Raw genomic sequence first — 19403 nt, forward strand, 5'->3', positions numbered from 1 at the left:
CGTGTGCGTGTGTGTGAGAGAGAGACGGAGAGAGCAGGACACAGGGAAGAACAGGAAGGAAAACAGGAGAAAAGGAAAAGAAAGGCAGACAGATAAAAGGTTTAAAGAGAAAGAAGGGAAAGGACGAGAGGGAGGAGAGACGGAAGGAAGAGCAGGAATAAAGGAGAGAGCAGGAAAGGCAGAAGGACACAGGGAGGAAGCGGAGGGTGGGGAGACAGAAGGATACAGTCCCAGCGGCAGCAGGAGGGGGTGGCGTGGGGCAGGGGCTGCAGGGGGCGGAGGGGGGGAGCTGCAGGTTTAGGGTGGGGGGGCTCCTCAGGCTGGTGGGCGGGGCCTCACGTCCAGCGTGCGGTCCAGCCTCCTGTCCTTACGCGGACGCCGGTCTCTGCGGCCCTTCTTCTGGCTGGGGTTCCTCTCTGCACCGAGAGCACAGGGCATTGTTCAGCGCGGCCCGGGGAAGCCCCTCCATCCACGTGCTTTTGAACACTCGCCACTGAACACCCCCAGGCTGCCGGCGTGGGGCCCGTCACACGGCTTACTTGGGCTTTCCTAAGAGTTGGTCCCCTCTTGGGAAGTCGCATCTCTGCGCCCCGACCAACCGACCCCGACCGTAGCCCTCACTTTTGCCCTGACTCCGCTAAGTGTTTGCAATGTGTGTTGAGCCCAAGCACGGCCACGTGGGGAAGTTTCTTTTATTTCTCTTTTATATGACAGGGCACTCTACTGATTTTTTTTTTTTTTTTAATGACCTGTGCAAGGGGATAACGTTATCCATGAACTTTGGAGTCGTAAAGAGGGCGCTCCGAAATCCTTGTTATTACAAGGGAGGCGGTCATTCTGAAAGGGCAGAGAAGTCCTGATGAAGGCAGGCGCATATCCGTCCTGTAGCTGGGACTGACCCCCGCCAGGGAAGCCTGCCTTTGAAAGGACACCAGGGAGGGCAGGACCACGGGGAGCCCCCAGGGGAGGTATGGTTAATCTTGGACTTTCGGGCCGCCTTACGGGTGCTGTTTGGGTAGGCGATGTCCCCAGCCCCCCAGCGTCCCCCGGGGGGGGTCCTGCCTGCTGCAGCCCGGAATGTCGCCTGGGGCTCACCTGCTGGGCAGGGCCTCTGGATGGGACATTTCCTTGACTCGGACAGCACCTGGCAGGTTGCCGCCTCCTCCCGCCCGGCCCTGCCGGCCTCCCGCACCCGGGTCTCCAGGCCCCAGGCCGAGCCACACGTCTTCCCGTTGTGCACGCAGGGGCTCCAGCTGCCCCAGGGGCCCAGCTCACATTCTTCTGTTGGGTGGAGAGAGAGAGACAGACAGACAGACAGATCGGGTCAGCTGGCAGGGAATGTCCTTCAGGTCCAAGGGCAGGGTCAGGGGGGTCCCTGTCCCCGAAGACACCAGCTCTCACGAGGAGCAGAGGGGAGACACTTAACTATCTATTTATGAGGGCCCGGGATGGGTGCCGTACTAAAGCATGCCCGGGCCAGAAGCAGGAGTGACCGTTGGCTTTAGAGGGAAAGGCTTCCCTGAGGAGATGATAGAGGAGCTAAAGGGAGAGGAGGAGATCCAGTGGAGCCGGAAGGAAGCAGGATGCAGGCAGGCAAACGTGTCCGAGGGAGGGCAGCTAGAGTGGGGGCAGGGGGGAGGCTGGGAGGAGGAGGGGCAGGCCAAGAGGCCAGAAGGTCGGCTGGGAGGCCCTCAGGGCCAGGACATCGCTTTGACCTTGATTATGTGCCTCTGATGGGCTGTGGAAGGCGGAAGCCATGCAGGGCTATTGTGAGGAAAAATGAGGTCACGGGACAAGAAAGTTCTCAGTAGGGAACAATTTTAAAATACACAAAAATATATATAGTCTTTCACATTTGATTCTTTCACGAGTCCCCGAGAGGTAGGCAAAGAACAGGGCAGCTATTAATACCCCCATTTTGCAGATTAGGCCACTGAGGCCTAGAGCAGGTAGGGGGCCTGCTAAGAGAACAGAGAAGGGGCTCCACGTCAGAACATGGCAAGTGTTTAAGACCCAGTCCGGCCCAGAAACCAGGTCTGCAGACCTGAGAACAGTGGTCCTTCTGCTAGATGTGTTCGTTTGACAAGCAGGGACTGAGCACCTATCGTATGCTTCGTGCTGTGCTACACGTTGATTGGCAGAGGGCACAGGACAGACCTGGCTCTGACTCCCAGAGTTCACCACCCAGAAATGTCAGGCTGGAAGGGCAGGGTGCTTGTGCCGTAATGGGGGAAACACAGGCAGCTGCTGGAGCCCAGAAGAGGCATGGGTCCCAGGGGCGTGAGGGACCCGGAAGGCTTCCTGGAGGAGGAGACTCTTGACCTGAAGCTTGAAGTAGGGGTGGGAAGATTAGCCAGGCTCAGGGAGGGGCAGAAGGGAGCCTGAAAAGGATTTGAACCCAGGTCTGTCTTATTCTAGAATCAGTGCTTTTCTTGTGACCTCTGGGGCCTCCCTTGGTAATAGCAACGAAGCTGGTGTTGGTAGTGATAGTGATCGTAATAATGGTGCTCATGATGGCGTTGTGTATTGAAGGGTCCCTGTGTGTACCTGAAGTCACCGGTTGGGCCTCCCAGCACCATGTGACATTCTCCTATGGTTCTTCCAGGTCTCCAGACACCCCTCACCAGCCCCTGAAGGAAGGAGGCAGGGCGAGGAGGCCCCCACTCACCCTGGCACTCCCGTGTGCTGGGCTGGGCCACGGTGCCCAGCGGGCAGGTGGGCAGACACTTCCCCTTGTACAGGAAAAACCGCCTCTTGCACTGGATGCAGAAGTCCTGGCTGAAGCAGCTCTCGCACGTGGCCCCGCATTCTGCAAGAGAGCCAGGGCCACCCGTGGTGAGGGTGACTGCCCAGAAGGGGGCCCTCTGGGCCTGCCTGAAGTGGGAGCGCTTTGAGCAGCTCAAGCTCTGCAGCACTGGGGGCAGGATTCAGTCTCCTTTGAAGCCCAGACCTGTGCGGGAACTGCATTCAAGAACTCCCTTCCTCATCTGCACTAAGGCTCATGGGGGCAGGTGACACGTCCAAGGTAATGTGGTTATTTGGATTTAAAGGTCAAGATTCCCTTTCTCATTTGAGCCAAGGCTCAGAGAGGGCAAGTGACTTGTCTAAAGTCACATAGCAAATCTGGGCTGTGCGTGAGGACTTCCTGCTGCATTTCCATCAAAGCTCAAACATGGTCATGATTTGTCCCCAATCACAATGAAAATTAGAGTTAGGAGTTAGGACTCCTTTTCCCATTTGAGGTAGACCCAGAGAGGGTGAGCAACATGCCTGAGGCCACACAGCAAACTAGGGTAGATAGAGGTGAAGTTTTCCCGCTCTATTAGTGCTGAGACCAGCCAGGGCACTGACTTGCTTAGGGCTTCTGAGCCAGCCTGAAACCAAACAAGTATCTCAGGGTCTGGGCTCAGGCACACACCACTTGCCCGGTGGCTGTGTTGGGGTGAGAGGTGGGGTGTGGGCCAGAGGTCTCAGGAGCCCAGCACTAGCGCAGGATCAGGGAGGAGCCACGTACTTTTGCACCTGTTGACCTCCTGGCCGCGGACGCCGAAGTAGCTGGAGGGACAGTCGTGCACGCACTTGCCGTACTGGCGGATACCTTCCCGGCGGATGAACAGGAAGAGTCTCTGCTGGCAGGTGGAGCAGCCGTTTTCCTCCGAGCAGATGACACAGCCTGTGCAGTTGCCCCCCAGACCGGTGCCCACTGCCAGCCAGACCAGGGTGGAAGGTGGGGGAAAGGGGGAGAGAAATAGTCAAACCATATATGTGAGCAGCTCGGACTGTCTCATGGGGCATAGTAACTGAACACATGGCCACCCAGACAAACCACTACATTTCCCAGACAACTAGATACGGTCATGAGACCCCAGTCTGGCCAAGGGGTATAAGCTAAAGCAATGTGTGCAACTTCTAAGAAACTGCCTTAAAGGGCAGGGGCGCGCCCTTTGTCATCCCCTTCATCCTTCCTGTTGGGTGGAATGTGAACACGATGGCTGGAACACAGGCAGCTACTTTGGATCATGAAGTGGGAAACGTGTTGAGAATGATAGAGAAATAAGAAAAAAGAGCCCAGGTCCCCGAGGAAGGTAGAACCGCTATAGCAGCCCTGGGCTGCCCGTGTAGACTTACAGGACGGAGAAATCACTGTCTGTTTCGTTTAAACCACTGTTATTTGGAGTTTTCTATAACTCACAGGCAAACTTAGCCTTCATGGAAATAGTGTGTATTTTTCAGGGTGTGGGGGGTGTGCATGCATGTGGGGGTGGGGGAGACCCTTGTCCCCCTGCTGTGTTTCTGAACAAGACTCCCTTCCTCCCTGTCACCATCATCAAGCGCTCCCAGCATCATCAAGTGTAGTGAGTTGAGGGAAGGAAACTTTTGTTGCCTCGGAGTCGGCCACCAGGAACCAAAGCTGGGAAGAAGGAGGCAGAGAATACTCTAGAAAGAGAGCCTCTCCAAGGCTCATAGGGGGTTGCTGCTATCCTGACCATCACCTGATTAAACCGACCACTTAGAGAGAGGGGCTCATGGGAATTCGGAGTTGTCTGCCTGGGGCGGGGGTGGGTGCCTGTGGCTTTCCCTCTGTTCCCAACTCCCAAAACCAACGGAGAAGAGAGGCAGGGTGCCCCTCACAGAGACGGGGTGCCTGCAACAAGGGGTGGCCAGCTTCTCATGCCCCAGGTTGGGCATTCACTTCTGTGGCAGCCCTGCAGATCTGCCCCTTCCCGTGGCTCTCTGAGCAGAGAAAAAAGGGCAGGGGAGAGACAGGCAGAGCTGGGAGGAGAGGCAGCAGCCGAAGAACCCGTGCATCCTTCACGGCAAGCACGAGGGGCTTCTCAGCGGCGAGGGCCCCTTAGAAGTAGCCGGGCTTCGATGCTAAGGCCGCAGCCTCACCCAAGCGGCCTGGTTGCTGGCAAGTGTCCCAGCCAGAGGCAGCAGGGAAAACCACTGGAGGTAGGAGCTGGGGAGAGTCAGAAAGTGACCGGGGGTCGGGAAGGACCGAGCAGCTTCTTAGGGGCAACTGGGGACACGTGAAATGGTTCCACGTTTATACCCAATCAAGGTCAGACTGTTTAATAAGCCAGTAACATACCTTGGCTCCCCTGAGCCCACGGCCACCCAGCATGGGACATTCTCGACTCTCCAGGTCTGTTCCCCAACTTTCTATTGGTGCCTCATCTGCCTTTTAGAGGAATTGCCCGTTGTGTGAGGACATGGAGAAGGTCAAATCCTGGTGCCCCCTCCCCCCAGAACAGAAACCAAGGAAGTTCAGCCCTTCTTCAAGTTGGCAGTGATGGGCACTGACCAATCAGATACTCATTCCTGCGACCCCGAGTCCTGGGAGTTGGACAAAATGAGTGAGGGGCTATGTGGGGATAAGTGTCACGGTGAGGTTTGCGCAGACCAGTCTGGGGCCTTTTCTGCCTCCCCCCCTCCCGCTCTGGGATGGGTCCTGCCATTTCTTCAAGCCTGATCTCCAGCTGCCTGGATCCTGTGAGCCCCCCCACATCCTGCTGATAACTCCCATTACTGTCGCTTACACCCGAGAACCCTGACTGATCCAACGGCCTCGCTAATGCCCCTGGGAAGAGAAACGGCCACAGAAGAGCAGAGGAAAGGTTTGTGTGTTTCCAAAGCTGTAGCCCCACAGGGACCTGAGGGCAGAGAGAGAGCGTGATGTCGTAAGAGGGATCCCCAGGGCCAGAGAGAGAACATCAGCTGAGAAGCGAACGGAGCCCAGACCTCCCACCCAACGGGAAAAAACAGGTTAAATTCTAATAATACAGAGGAGCTGGTAAGGAGGAGAGGAAACTTTCCCTTCTGATAGGAGTGTAAATAAACCCTGGGGAAAAATCCGGCAACATCTAGTAAATCTGAGGATGCGTCTTTTTCTGAACATAGCAATTTGGCTTGTGGTCGAAACCCTAGAGCAGTGCTTCTCAAACTCTTGTACCAGCCTCTCCTACAGGTCTTGTTACAACACACAGCGCTGGGTTCCACCCCGAGTGTCCGAGTGTCCAGCAGAGTAGATCTGAGCTGGGACCCGAGACTCTGCATTTCTAACAGGTTCCAGGTGATGCTGCTGATCCGTGACCATGCTCTCAGAACCACCGGCACAGAGAAACTCTTGTGTCTGTGCCCAGAGGAACATGAGCAAAGACGTTTGCTGCAGCATCATTTAATAGCAAACAAGTATAAAAACCTGTCTATCAAAAGAAGAGATCAGCTCACTGGGGTGCAGTCCCGTACCCCAGCCGTAGCCACATATACGACCCACGATACGTGACCGAGGCGGAGGTGCGGCTGACCTCGTGGATACATCTCAAAGACAAGGCTGACAGCGAAAACGCAAATGGCACAATGAATCATAGAGGAAGAAGCCATTGTAATAGAGTTCAAAACCCTGCAAAACGATGCTCTGGGACATGTATGGTACTTAAATTTGTATTAAGAGCAAAAGACATGAGGGACTGATAAACACCAAATTCAGGATGTGGTTCCTCCGAGGCAAGAAGTCGGCAAAAAGGGATTCAGGAAGAAGTCCTCCTGAATCTGTAATATTTCATTTCTTAAAATCTGCAGCAAGTATTCAGATGGCAAGATTTGCAACAAGTGGCTGGCAGATACGCAAGTGTTCATTGTATTTTTTATTCTTGACTGTAGGTTTGAAATACTTTACAATAAAAATATGTTTACAAAAATGTCTAGCCTCTATTGTGTGTGTGGCTTGGCGGAGGGATAAGGAAGGGGAGGGGACTATCTTCTACTTCTACCCCTCCCAGCTTCCTGCCCCGAGCCCTGGCCCATCCTCAAGCTGGGGTCTTGGGCAGGAGAAGGTGAGAGAAGTTCTGAGAGCAGTGGAGACCTGCAGCCATGAGCACTATGTTAGTTATGCCCCCAGGTCCGTTCTCTCCTCAGTGAGGGAACCCTTAGGTTTAGCGGAAGGCTGCCTTCCAAGAACAAAGACTACACTTCCCAGGCCCCTTTGCAGAGATATAGGGTGCGGTGCCTAAGTTCTGACCAGTGGGCTTCAAGTGGGAGTGTCCTGTGCCACACTCAGGGAATGACCTTTAAAGAAGGGCGGCTCTATTCTCCTCCCCTTCTTCCTCTGCCTGCAGGACTGTGGGCTTGGAAGACGGAGCCAGGGCCGATGCAGGGGGCAGAGGGACCTGGCAGAGAGGACAGCCATGCTAACCCAGGGCTGTCTACCTCAGATTCTTGTATAGGAGAGGGAGGAAAGTGTCACCCCTCTTGTTTAGGCCATTGGGCCTTTCTGACAGGTACTGAGGACAGCACGAGAATGACTGATGCTGTGGGGTCTTCAGCCTCGCAGGTGGGCACAGAGTGATGTCAGTGGAGACCAGGGTATCTCTCCTCAGTGCCTTGGTGCTATGTAATCCTGCTGGACCTGATATGCGGCCCCACAACAAAGGGCAAAGGGACCCTCAGTTGGCTTGAGGTGATCTCTGCCACCTGGCAGAATAGGAGTTCAAAGTAGAAATTACGTTCAGTTACAGAAAAACAAAATAGTATTTCCTGCAAACTGAGCGTGTCGACAGAGACTCACACCCGACACAGGTGTCCTTGCCCACCTTGCAGCCGAGGAGGCAGGCTCCAGGAGGTGAGATGCGCTCCCAGGATCCTGCAGCATCAGTGGAGGCGGGCCCCCCGTCAGCCAGCCCCCACTGCCCTCGCGGAGCATTTGTTCAGGGTTCCTCTGTGTCAGGCAGAGCCCGGGGCGGCGGGGATGAGCCGTGCTCGGCCCCTGCCATCATGGGACCTCACAGCTGGTGGGAGGGCTGAAGCCCACAGGAGGGGCTGAATGGTAACCCAGATGGGACAAAGCAAACTCTTTCTAACCGGTCTCTGGGAAGAGCTTCGGAATCATTCAGCCTGACCCCTGCAGTTGCACTGGGGATCCTGAGGCCAGAAGGGTGGAGCCTTCCCCACGGTCAGGCGGCCAAACGGCAATTAGAGCTACAGCATTATTTGTAGAGTGGTATTTCGACATGCTGAAGACAAAAGGGGAGGGGAGGACTCTCCCCTGATAAGGACCCTCCCCTGACCCTCGGATGGTGTCCGTGTGTGTGTGTGTGTGTGTGTGTGTGTGTACACATGGGTGTGCATGCAGGGGATGCATCTCAAGTGGCTTCTTTCAAACGCAAGTTTTTGAAGAGTTAGTTCTGCCTCCTGCTGTGTCCTTGGTCCTGGCGGTGGGCTAGGGTGCCCTCTAGTGCCTCTATGTTGTAATGGCACTCCTGACATAATTCTGATGGCCTCGCTCTGGCTTTTCATCACATCTCTGTAACTTGTTGGACAGATCAATGCTATTTCTCTCCTCCCCAAGATCATGGGTGTAGAGACTTGAATGATAATTCTATGAATAATAAGTGATGACAACTAGAGTTTGTACAATGCTGCTTTAGAAAGATCCAAATGTGATAGTTCTTAAACTTGACTGTGCGTTAAGAATCCCCAGGGAGGCTTGTAGAGTGTCTGGTTCAGGCCCAGGAATGTGCATTATAATAAGTCCAAGATAAATGTAATAGGCATTTTGGATGTGTCTTCCCTGCTCACCGTCTCCTTTCCCTGACAACCAGACCTGGCAACCGTGCTTGAATTGCATGACCCTGTCCCCTGGCCAATGGTGGACAGACTGAACTAGGGACTGATGGCTCTTCCTGGCTGGGCCAATTAGGCCATCTTTCTTGAGAATTTTGACTTTGGGCCAACAGACAATGGTCTGGGTTGGCCTCTTAATCTAAGGACATTTGCAGGAGGGCAGGGTAGTGCCCACGTGTGAGAAGCTTTGGTGGGCACTAGCATCCATGGGCCTCTCTTTGCTAACAGAGACCCCATCTGTCTGCACTCTCTGACTTTGAGGTTCATGTGGAGTCTCTCTAGCCAGATGCACTTCACCCCAGGTCCCCTTGACCGTAGTGGCTGGTGCAAATATAGACACATGTCTCAGCAAGAGCAAGTCTTAAGATTTGGGGGGGGGGGGGTTAACAGGTGTGTGTGTGTGCATGCACATGCACGCACGTACATGTATTTTCTTTTCCACTCTACTTGGATTTGGGAGGATGTAGACAGAGCTGGTGGGCACCACATGACGGGAGGGTGCCTGAGAATGGAGGCCACAAAGCAGCAGCGGTGCCAAGAGATTATGTGTGCACCTGGATGCACCCCTGGGGGGCCCATAAATTCTCTTCTTTCCTCAAGCCACTTTGAGTTAGGTTTCCTGTCACTTGCCACCAGAGACTCCTGACTAATATACAGAAGCACAGAGAGAAAGAAACACATCATATGCAGAGGGAGTAAAGCAACCAGAAACCTCATGGGCCCCCAAAGACAGAGTTTCTGACCATCATCTAAGCCAGGCTCCAGTTCCCTCAAGGCCAAGGGGCTTGGAGCCCCAGCCACCCAGCCTGCCTACCATGGCTCCCCAATGGGCCCTGGGTTTTAGGGAGCACGCTTTGAAAGCCCCTGGCTTCTTTTACACCCCAACTATCTCCTGGCCTTCATCACTGGCCTCTCCCAGCTCAGATGCACGTTTCTAAATGAAAGCATTTGAGCTCTACTTACAACCCCCTGGGTTTTCAGGGGGCATAAGAGGGGATGGCACTCCACATGATTTCCTTTATCAATGGTCTCCCATGATCGCCACCATCCTTCCCCACTCAAAATACCAGGCTCCAAATACATGGCCCTGTTTTAGTCCAGCATTTGGATGGGTTTGGAATGACATCTGAGTCACTTCGTCTTTCCCCAAGAAATGACAGTGGAACGGATCACATCAGGCTTGGCAGTTTCCAAAGGGACGCAGGCTTATAACAACTCTGATGCATGCTCTAGTCCGGGGTTGAGTGATCCATTCATTCATCCATCCATGCATCCAACCAATATTACTCTGTGTCAGGTCCAGTGCGAGGGGCTCTATGGTCATGAGCTTTCAGCTGTGTGATCATGGTCAAAGTGCTTTAGCTCTCTGGGCTCAGTTACTCTAGTGTAAAAGGGAGGGATAAGGCTTATCTTGCAAGGTTGTTGTAATTAAAGGAGACGGTTCCTGAAAATCTCTTGGCTTTGAGTCCAGCACAAAGCAGGCCCCTGATACTCTGTGGCTATTGTTGTCATATTGAAGCGATGACCTGTTCTGTGCCCTCAAAAATCCAAGGATGTGTGTTATGGTCCAGGTGCCCAGGTTCCAATCCTGGCTCCACCACTCATGGATTGACCTTGGACAAGTATCCTCATCTCTGTGGGCCTCAGTTTCCCCATCTGAAAATCTGTGGCAGCAATTCCTACCCTCATGGGCTTTGATATGAGGTGTGTGCAAACAAACTAGCAGGTGCCTGGCACATAGTAGGTAGGTGCTTCTTTATAAATGTAAGTTCAAGTTCCTTTCCTGTTCCCTCACTGTTACGGCCCATGGTGGGGTGTCAGTCCACACTTGGACCCTCTTCCCTTTCATAGGTGAGCAAACAGAGACCAGAGGTACTGGTGGACAGCAGGGCCCAGGGAGATGGTCTTCAGGCAGGCATGAGGAGGCAGCTTTGGTCTTGGGTGAAAGGCAGGTTTATCCTTTCTGTTGGGATCAGGGAATGATCTGTGTCTTCCTACAAGGGTTCCCAACCTTAAGGTGACCCATATCTTGAGAACAACCCCAGGCACCTCATTGCAATAGGAGCCAATGGCTCAACGTTTGCAAGGGATTTCCATATTTTTTCCATTTGGGAATTTCGAGTGGATTCAGGGTCATCTCTGTGATATCATGCCTCCCACCCACCTTCAGCCTGCAGAGCTTTCCTGGAGGGGGTCAAAAGGCATAGGGTGACATCTAAGACCCTGAAGATCACATGTTCTCCCACAGGTTCATGTCCTCAGCAGCCCACAGCAAGTCTGTCACTGAAAAATCCTTAATACCCAAGTCGAGAAATCCAGCCCCACACTTAAACAAACAAACAAACAAAAAACAAGATACAAACAAAAAACCCTAATTTGGATAGATTGCTAACATTTACAAAAAAACAGATTTCACATAAAAAGCTGGAATTTGGACTTCTCTGGAAAAAATCAGAGTATCTACCAACACTGGGCCTGCATTTCCGTAAGGCAATAATTGATTGAAGTTACATAGATGGGGCACAGTCAGGCCAGGCTCCCCCACCATTCCCTTTAATGATCCCTGACACTGAGGGCAAAGGTCAGCTGCCCTGAATTACCATCCTTGAGCCTCCTTTTATCTCACACCCACTTCACTCGCTGGTGCTCGGAAGCAATGTAGAGCAGGGGTTCTCAAATGTGGGGGGCATGCATCAGATTCACCTTGGACTTGTTAAAACACAGCTAGCTGGGTCTCCCCCACGAGCTGATGATTCGGTGGATTTGGGCCGGGCTTGAGAACGTGCATTGCTAACAGGTTCCCAGGTGCTGCTGGTCCTGGGACCACACTTGAAGACTGGAGTAGGGTTAAGAGCCGGACTGTGTGGGTTCAAATCCCAGTTCTGCCCCTTATCCTTGCCCACGGGACCTTGAACTCATGCCTTAACCTCTCTGGGCTTCAGTTTTCCCACCTGTTAAACAAGCATCATACTGGCTGACCTTCCAGTGGATGTTGTGAGGACCTGAGCAGGCCTGACACCGATGAGGGGCTCAGGATCATTCCTATCGCCACCTGTCATGCGTCTGTGGGAGTCTGTGGTTTGGGACTTGCTTGGGCAATCAGTGCAGAACTTTTTATTTTGATGTCGACATTTTTGGGGGGTGGAGCTTCTTCCTAATTGGGGTGTGCCCAGGGAAGTGCGCCTTGCGTGAGAACATCGTGTGTCATGGTTGACTGAGGATTTAACACAGCTGTCCTGAAGGCCTCCCTGGGGGGGTGCGAAGGATGGGGATGGAGAGAGACTACTGCCCCTTGCCCCAAGGCCATGCAACCTGAGGAGGGCCAGTCCCTGCCCTGAGTCCTGCTCTGTCCCTGGGGAGGATCCAGAACCATCGTGGGGGTGTGGGGGGACATGCAGAGAGTGTTGGGCAGTGCATCCTCTGATCCTTGCCTGGCAGTGGGGGACACATGTCACCGATGACCAAAGGAAAAAAACAACATCTGGGCTCCCGCCTGTCCGCTCAGGCCACCACATGTGGGAGGCAGTCGCTGCCCCTAGAAGCTGGCTCAGAGGAGCCCCGTGGCACATCCCTGCCTGGGGGGCAGATTGCACCATCCCCAGCAAGGGATGGGCCCTGGAGATGACTCCCAGCTTGTAGTCTCCCACGGGGTGCAGGGCTAAAGGGCTCCAGCCCCCCCCCAGCCTCTTCTCAGTACCCAGGGGGGAACCTAGAGGGTCTCATATTCAGCAGAATGTTGAGGTGGTCTTGGTTTTGGAGCCTGAAAAACCACCACTTCCTGGCCGGGTGAGCTTAGATAAACGGGCTTCACTACTCTGAACCTCAGTCTCCTCTTCTGCAAAATGGGGACAATAGCAGCAACCAGCTCCTAGGCACTTGTCTGAATGACACGAGCTCATCTATGCAAAGTGCTTAGCACAACTCATGGCAGACGAATGGGCACTATTTTATTACTTGATTTCTGTGAGATGCATGGGAGGCACCCCAAAGTGCTCCCTCGAGGGCCGGGGTGCAGTTTGGAGTGTTCCTCAAGTTTCCATAACTTTGCACTTTGTCCTCAGAGAGCTGCTGCTGGGGTGGGAGGACCAGGCTCATATATTGCAAAGGAAGTTGATGATGTCCCTTTTCCGCCGCTGGAGGGTGAGCCCAGGGAGGGCAGGGAAAAACCACAGCACCCCACACAGACGAGTCAGCACCTTGCTTTTGCTCATCCAAATTATCCTGGCAAATATTGTGCTCACGGCCTCCTTCTTTTCCAGAGGCGCTCACCATCCCACGTGGGGATGCTGCAAAATTCATTTAAGTACTATCGTCACACCCACTTCAGCGACAAGGAAACTGAGGTTCAGGGCAGTGCTGCTGATTGCCCAAGGGCACATAGTAGGAGGTGTAGTGGACAGTCAGACCCGGGCAGGGTGACTGCAGAAACTGAAAGCTTCACCTCGAGGCCACACCGCGTCCCAGGTGCCAATGTACCCCATGCCTTGTTCAATCCTCCACACTGAATCACACGTCCCCTTGTCCCCCGACTACAGCCTTGCTGAGGTCCCAGGGCTGTGCTAAGGCCGTTGTCTCCTTCCATGCCCATTTGGCCTTGACTGAGACAGGAAGTTGGCCCGGCTGTCCAGTCCTGCCCGTCCGGGGACTGAGCCCGCCTCTCTGTATGTCTCCTTCCTTCTCCCCTGTGCCATGCTCAGCCCCGGGACGTGGAGCAAGTTAGCATGTGTGCATTCACCCAGGGGAGCAAACACCTGTCCCCGCTGTTCTTCCTTCAGGTCTCTTCCAAACTCTCTCTGAGGGATTTTCTTGGTGCGCCCACCAGGGCTTTGGGAGGCGGGGAAGTCGGCGCTCTACGCCGCCCCAGCCACTGCTTGGGATCCAGAAGGAATCCTTCACAGACACTGGTTTACACCGCAGGGCAAGGGAGGGCGGGATGGAGGGTGGGGGGGAGCCAGAGTTCACACCCACATCTGTTCTTTCCCAGCCCGTGGTGATCCTCAGATTTCAATCCTTGCAGAATCACCTGGTGCTGCTCATTAAAAGCAGAGACGCCACCACCTCTCAATACATGGGGTTGGTTGAAAACTTACGGTGCTGTGCCCGGTGTTGTATATGTATGAGCTCAGGCGATCTTCAAAAACCACTCTGCCGGGTCAGCCAGGGCTTCCCAACAGTAATGCTGCCCACAGAATGCCCAGGGGTCTTGGCTTCAAAGGTAGATTTTGATCTTAAAGGTCTGGGGTGGGATCTGAGATTCTGCTTTTCTACAAAGCTCCCCCCGGGAGGCTGATGTTACTGGTCCCTGACCTCATTTTAAGAAGCAAGGAGCTTGGTACTGTTATTACTCCTCGTTATACAGATGAGCCAACTGAGGCTCAAAGGCCAACCCCTGGACGGAGCGGAGCTAGACAGAGTCCCCAGAGAGCACCTTGCCCTGGGGGCCTGATGATGGATGAGAGGCCAGGGTAATATTTGGAAGGGGCAACCCAGCTCCTCTTCCCACTCATTGGAGGGCTTTCCCAAGGAGCCCAAAGTTGGGGACAGTCCCAAGGTCAGCAAGGCAGGAAGGGAGGGGGCCGGGTTTGTGTGCTGCCGGGGCAGTGGTGGGTGTGGGCTGGCTGGTGAAACCCACCTCAAAAGGATTCTAGTGCTCAGGGTTGAAGCATGAAGTCTTTGCCCTGTGTTGCCCCTGCCTGGCCCTCCTGCTAGGTCGCGGGGTGGACACAGTTCAGAGCAGGCTGCTTTGTGCCCGGCACACTCCCACCCTCACCAAACCAAGTCTCTGCTTCCCTATTCGTTAATGAGCCACCCTGACCCCGGCAGATGCATTCTGCCCTCCGTTAACCACTCATCAAGGGCGGTCACACTTGTGTTCCTCGTGGGAGCCCTGCGGGTGCAGCCACAAACCGCATTTTCAAAAATCATCATTTTTTTGTAAAAAAGGATTGTTACCGGATTCCTCGTCATTGAGCAAGCTACACGCACAGGAGCGGAGACTGGGACCGGCGGCCTCTCTGGGACCCATCTCCCCAGAGTTCAGCTCCCTGTTATCCATGAACATAGAATCATCATGCAGTTGTCCTGAGTGTAAAGCCGTCAGAAAATCAATCTGCCTATAGCCTTGTCACAAAACCGTCCTGCGTGTGAAAGTGTCATCATGTTGTCAAGCATGTGAAATCGTCTAAGAAACTGTCTTGCAACTGTCCTACATGTAGAACGGTCACAAAATTGTCAAGGAGATGCAGATGCCACTCTTGAAAAAAATATTGAGAAAACAGTTCCTTTTCTTTTCCGGCGACAGGCACAGGTTTGCTGTGTGAGCGGCCCTGGACAAGTTGCTGAAATATTCTGTGCCTCAGTTTCGTCTGTATTTACCTCATAGGGCTATTCTGAGGATCAAATGCATCCTGCTCCAAACCGTGCAGAGCAGGTGCTCAAGAAATCTCACTGTCCCTCCCGTGAATGGGGTCCCCCTGCAGCAGGTGCGTTTCTGGCAGACTAGGTGCCTGGTACACAGTAGGCGCTCAGGGAGGACTTGTCGGCTGGGAGTGGACTCAGGTTCTGGCTCCTTCCAGTTCTGGCTCTCTGTGGTTTGCTGTGTGACCTTGGGCAGGTCTCTTTCCTCTCTGATCCTCTCTAAACCTACTTGCCTGCTGTGAAGTACCCTGAGATCTGCGTATAAAGTACCTGGTAGTGCTGGGGTTCAGCCATGGGCTAGGCGTCTTCATGGACCCGATTCTGGGTCTGGCCTCTTCCCACAGGCTCCCTCGCCCTCTCAAATCTTAGCAGAAGGGAGAGAGCCCCAGATGTGGACTCTTGTCTCAGATCTTTGGGCCCTAGGGCAAGTCTCAGATCTTTGGGCCCTAGGGCAAGTTCCTCCCTGTCTCTGTGCCTTAGTTTCTCCATCTGTCAAAACCCATTGTATGTAAGGGTTCAATATTCATTTATCCATCCGTCCATCAGATGGCAATGTACCAGGCCCTTTTCTAGACTCCAGGAACAAAAGGGTGAAAACAAGAAACAAAAAAAAACCCCTCTCACTTGCTTTTATTTGATTTATTAGACAAAGTTAAAAGACAAATCACACACCCGTTGAAACATTTTAGAAAGATGCACAATATGATTCTAGATTGGAAGGTAAATTTCCCAGGCTCTCTGTCTTTTTTCAGCCCTCCTCCCAGTGCCATGCACAGTGCTGGGTAGGCTGGGTGCTCTGGAAATGTGTGTTGGGTGAATGAATGAACAGGACTTATCTCGATGTTCCAAAACTAGTGACAAAGGGTGGAAACGGTCTCTGAGTCCTCCCCTCCCCTGCCACCATGTTCTAAAGAGAGCTGCCTCATGAGTATGAAACTGGGGCCTGATACCCGCTCCAGGGCTTAGTGAGGGGGGCCAACTATCTTGGGGGGGGGCAACTATCTCCTCCCCAGCCTGTGTAAGTGGATTTCTGAAGAGGATCCCCAAAAATTGTCCTGCAGGGGCTGGGGCAGGGCTAGACACTTCCCCATCTCCCTAAACCCGAAGACAATGGAAATAGCATTTCATCCCCTGATGGATACACATTTGCTGACTCTCCCCATGTCTACTAGGGAGGAGGGGGAACGCGTGAGAGCTGCCGAAGGGGCCAGAGCAGGCCTGGGGAAGCCCGCACTGACACCATTTGGCCAATTCTCTGCCAAAGGGACTGAAGAAGGCAGCTGATCTTGATCCAAGCTGCAGATTCCCAACCCAAAGAGGCAAGAGGCTGTGGGGGCACCAAGGGGTGGAGAGGGAGCTTGGAAGATAGGAAGAAGTAGAGCCCATGCTCCTTCCCCGATAAATCACAGCCCTGCCGCAGTGACGCCACCTGCGGGGTCGGGGGGCATGAAGGGAGGCATAGGAACATTTAGACCTGACCCGTTGCCCTCCTGCTCACTGGTGATGGGGCCCCGAGTTTATTCACCGATGAGTGTTGCGAGGCCACAGCAGCGCCAGAGAAGTAAGAGGCCGCTGTCCCTGTCCCCATCCCTCTTTCTGCTCCCCAACATGTAGGGGAGGGAAGGAGGGAGAGAGCATGATGCATCTCTCCACAGGGCAGAGAATGGAGTCAGGAGCCAAGTCAGTGATGGGGAAGAAGAGAGCTTGGAATTAGACCTTTGTGTTTAAAATTTAGCACTGGGCTGGGTTTTTGAAAACCAGAAAGCTTGGAGATCTGTCCAAATAATTAAGGACTGGGTTTTAGAGATATAGCAGAGAATAAGAGAGAGGGAGAAAAAAAAAAGCACATGTCATGTTTGCAACCCTCTGTTACATGTTCAGTCTGATCGTTAAGCCACTTACACACAAAGTAGGCCAAAGATTGTCATTCTTGATATACAAAGAGCTCCTAGAAATCAATAAGAAAAACAGGAACAACCCAAGGTGGGAAAATGGGCAAAGATATTACAAGTAATTTAAAGAAGAAAGACAAATGGGCCAGAAACCACATGAAGAGCTGTCCCACCTCACTAATCATTTTCAAAACGAAGATTAAAACAAGAAGGAAAAACTACTTGTGACCTATGGGATATGGAAACTGTGTAAGGCTGAAGTCATCCAGACCTCCCTTTTGAGAAGGGAATTTGGGTAGTGTCTATTAAAGTTTAAAATCTGTAGGATGAGGGTAGTAATGTCATTTTAGAGATGGTGCCCTGATGCCCAGAGAGAGGCGGGCACCTGTTTGGAGCCCCCCAGTTTGTCACCAGAGGACAGGGCTGGAACCCTGGTAACTGGATAGGTGCCTTTGGCCCTTTATCTCTAGCCAGTTGGTCCCCTCCCCCTGGCCTTATGTATAATCTGGCCCCTGGCACCTGACTTGGGAGGCTAGGCCTGCTCTGCCCCCCGCTGCCCCGGGGCTGAGGATGGCTGGGGCCTTGTTGTTGCAGGTGACACCCCTTCCCCACTATATATGAGGCTCCCCATCAGTCCTGCTCAGTAGTGAGGTGCACAGGATGGAGGCGGGAACCCAAGGTTTGGGATCAGACAAATCTGCTCTCAAATTCCAGCTCCACACTTACTCCCTGGGACCGTTATTTAACCTCAGTTTGCTCACTTGTAAAATGGAGACAATCATCCACTCACTGGGAAGCTTGTTCCTTCCTATCAGGGGCCTCTCTGTGCCAGGCACTGTTCTAGGCACTGGGGACGCATCAGGGAACAAGAGGGTCCTTCCCCTCATGAAGTCTGCCTCCTGAAGGAGAGAGCGATTATTTGCGGTAGTGACAGAGAGTGAATGAAAGTTAAGAGAGTGATGGGAGGAGGGTCTCGTCCAAGAATGGCCTCACTGAGACACATAAGAGAAGTATTCTTGGCATAGGGACCAGCAAGCACGGAGGCCCAGAGGCCGGAAAGAGCTTGTTATGGAAAAGGGCAGTGGCGGGGGGGAGGGCCATGGCAGGTGAGTTCAGAAGGGCGGACGGGCCAGCCCGGGGGGTGTGGGCTCGGAAGCGGTTTGCATGGTGCTGGATCTTCCTAGAAGCAGATGAGGGTCTGCCTGCGCTCCAGCAGGTGCTGAGGGGGGAGGGGGCAGGGGGCAGGAGTGGGAGCCGGCCGGGGTGAGGCTGGCGGTCGTCCCCGTGGTCTGGACAAGGCTAGCGGCTGTGGAAGCAGGCAGTCTGTGCGTGGGCTACCCCGAAGGTACGTGGCCCAGGCCTGGTGTGGCACGTGGTTGATGCTTACCAATCCGTTACCCGGCCTCAGATCTAAGGAGACCTAATCTGAGAATCCCAGGACTGCGTCTAGCCCACAGTCTCCTCCGTAAACGCCCAAATCGCTTCTGCTTCCCCTTGCCATCACATCCGGTTAGGCCTCCTTGCGCTACTCTGGACTTCCACAGGCCGCCAGGACCAGGTCCCTGTCCTGGGTCCCCTCTGGCTGTGAAGCAGCCTCGCCGCCCAGTTGTGCTCCCTACCTCTGCCGCACACGCACCACCCTCCCGATGCCGTGCACCCTGAGGCCCCGACAGGGTGGCTTCCTAAGTCAGGCTCCAAGTTGAGACTAGGGGGTGAGTCACAGTGACACCTGCCCAGCCAGGCCCCCAGACCAGCTGCCCAGCAGCAGGAAATGGGGAGAGGGGAGGCAGCTCCGGGCAGGTGGGAGCCCAGGTCACACACCCGTGGGTTTGGATCCCAGCTTTGCCACCTCGACCCACAAAGGCCCTTTGACCTCTCTGAGCCTCAGTGTCTCATCTGCAAAATAGAATGATGCCATCCAAGGTGGCCTAGAGGGTAAAGGGGGGTAATAACCCGCAGAGCACCTGGCCGTGTGCCCGGTGTATGTGCCAAAAGCACTCACCAAACGGGAGCCAGACTTAGCCTTATGCTCTGCTCTGGGTCTAGCTAACCAATTCGTGGCACAGTGAAAAGGAGCTCTTTGGAGCCCCAGCCTGCGTTCCAACCCAGACCCTGTGAGGGCTGTGGGAACCTAGGTAACTGACTTCCCCATCTGGGTCCTACTTTCCCCTTCTGTAAAATGGGTACCAATCTCCAAGGTTGTAGTGCACACAAAGCATCTGGCCCATAGTGGGTGCTCGATCAATGGTATGATGCCAGGGGGGAGGGACTGAATGGAAGAAGGGGAAACAGGCACAGCATGTGGTGGGGGTAGCCGGAGCCCAGGGAAATGGGGACATTGATGATCTTGGTTCTAACCCTCTCCTGGCCCCGAGGCACTATCTCCGCCAAACTGAAACCCAGGCAGTCAGAGCATCGGGGCTTGCACAGGCCTGAAAATTTAACATCCACTGTCAGTGGGCCTCAGTTTCC

General features: G+C 53.9%; 1 protein-coding gene across 2 annotated transcripts in view; it reads right to left on the reverse strand.

The window, feature by feature from the left end:
* Positions 1–258: 258 nt before the first annotated feature.
* RSPO4 (R-spondin 4) overlaps positions 259–19403 on the reverse strand; it is a 30101-nt gene continuing 10956 nt past the window's right edge. The window contains exons 2-5 of one of the 2 annotated variants that reach the window (XM_036121864.2): positions 3515–3703; positions 2669–2809; positions 1096–1281; positions 259–416 (exon numbers count right to left, since the gene is read on the reverse strand). In XM_036121864.2, the coding sequence (XP_035977757.2) occupies positions 316–416; positions 1096–1281; positions 2669–2809; positions 3515–3703 (617 nt within the window). In that variant the 3' untranslated portion in view covers positions 259–315. The remainder of the gene's footprint in view (positions 417–1095; positions 1282–2668; positions 2810–3514; positions 3704–19403) is intronic. The other variant, XM_078057487.1, reaches the window with a different exon arrangement.

The sequence above is a fragment of the Halichoerus grypus genome, chromosome 10, assembly GCF_964656455.1.
Source record: "Halichoerus grypus chromosome 10, mHalGry1.hap1.1, whole genome shotgun sequence".
In the NCBI taxonomy this organism is placed as follows: domain Eukaryota; kingdom Metazoa; phylum Chordata; class Mammalia; order Carnivora; family Phocidae; genus Halichoerus; species Halichoerus grypus.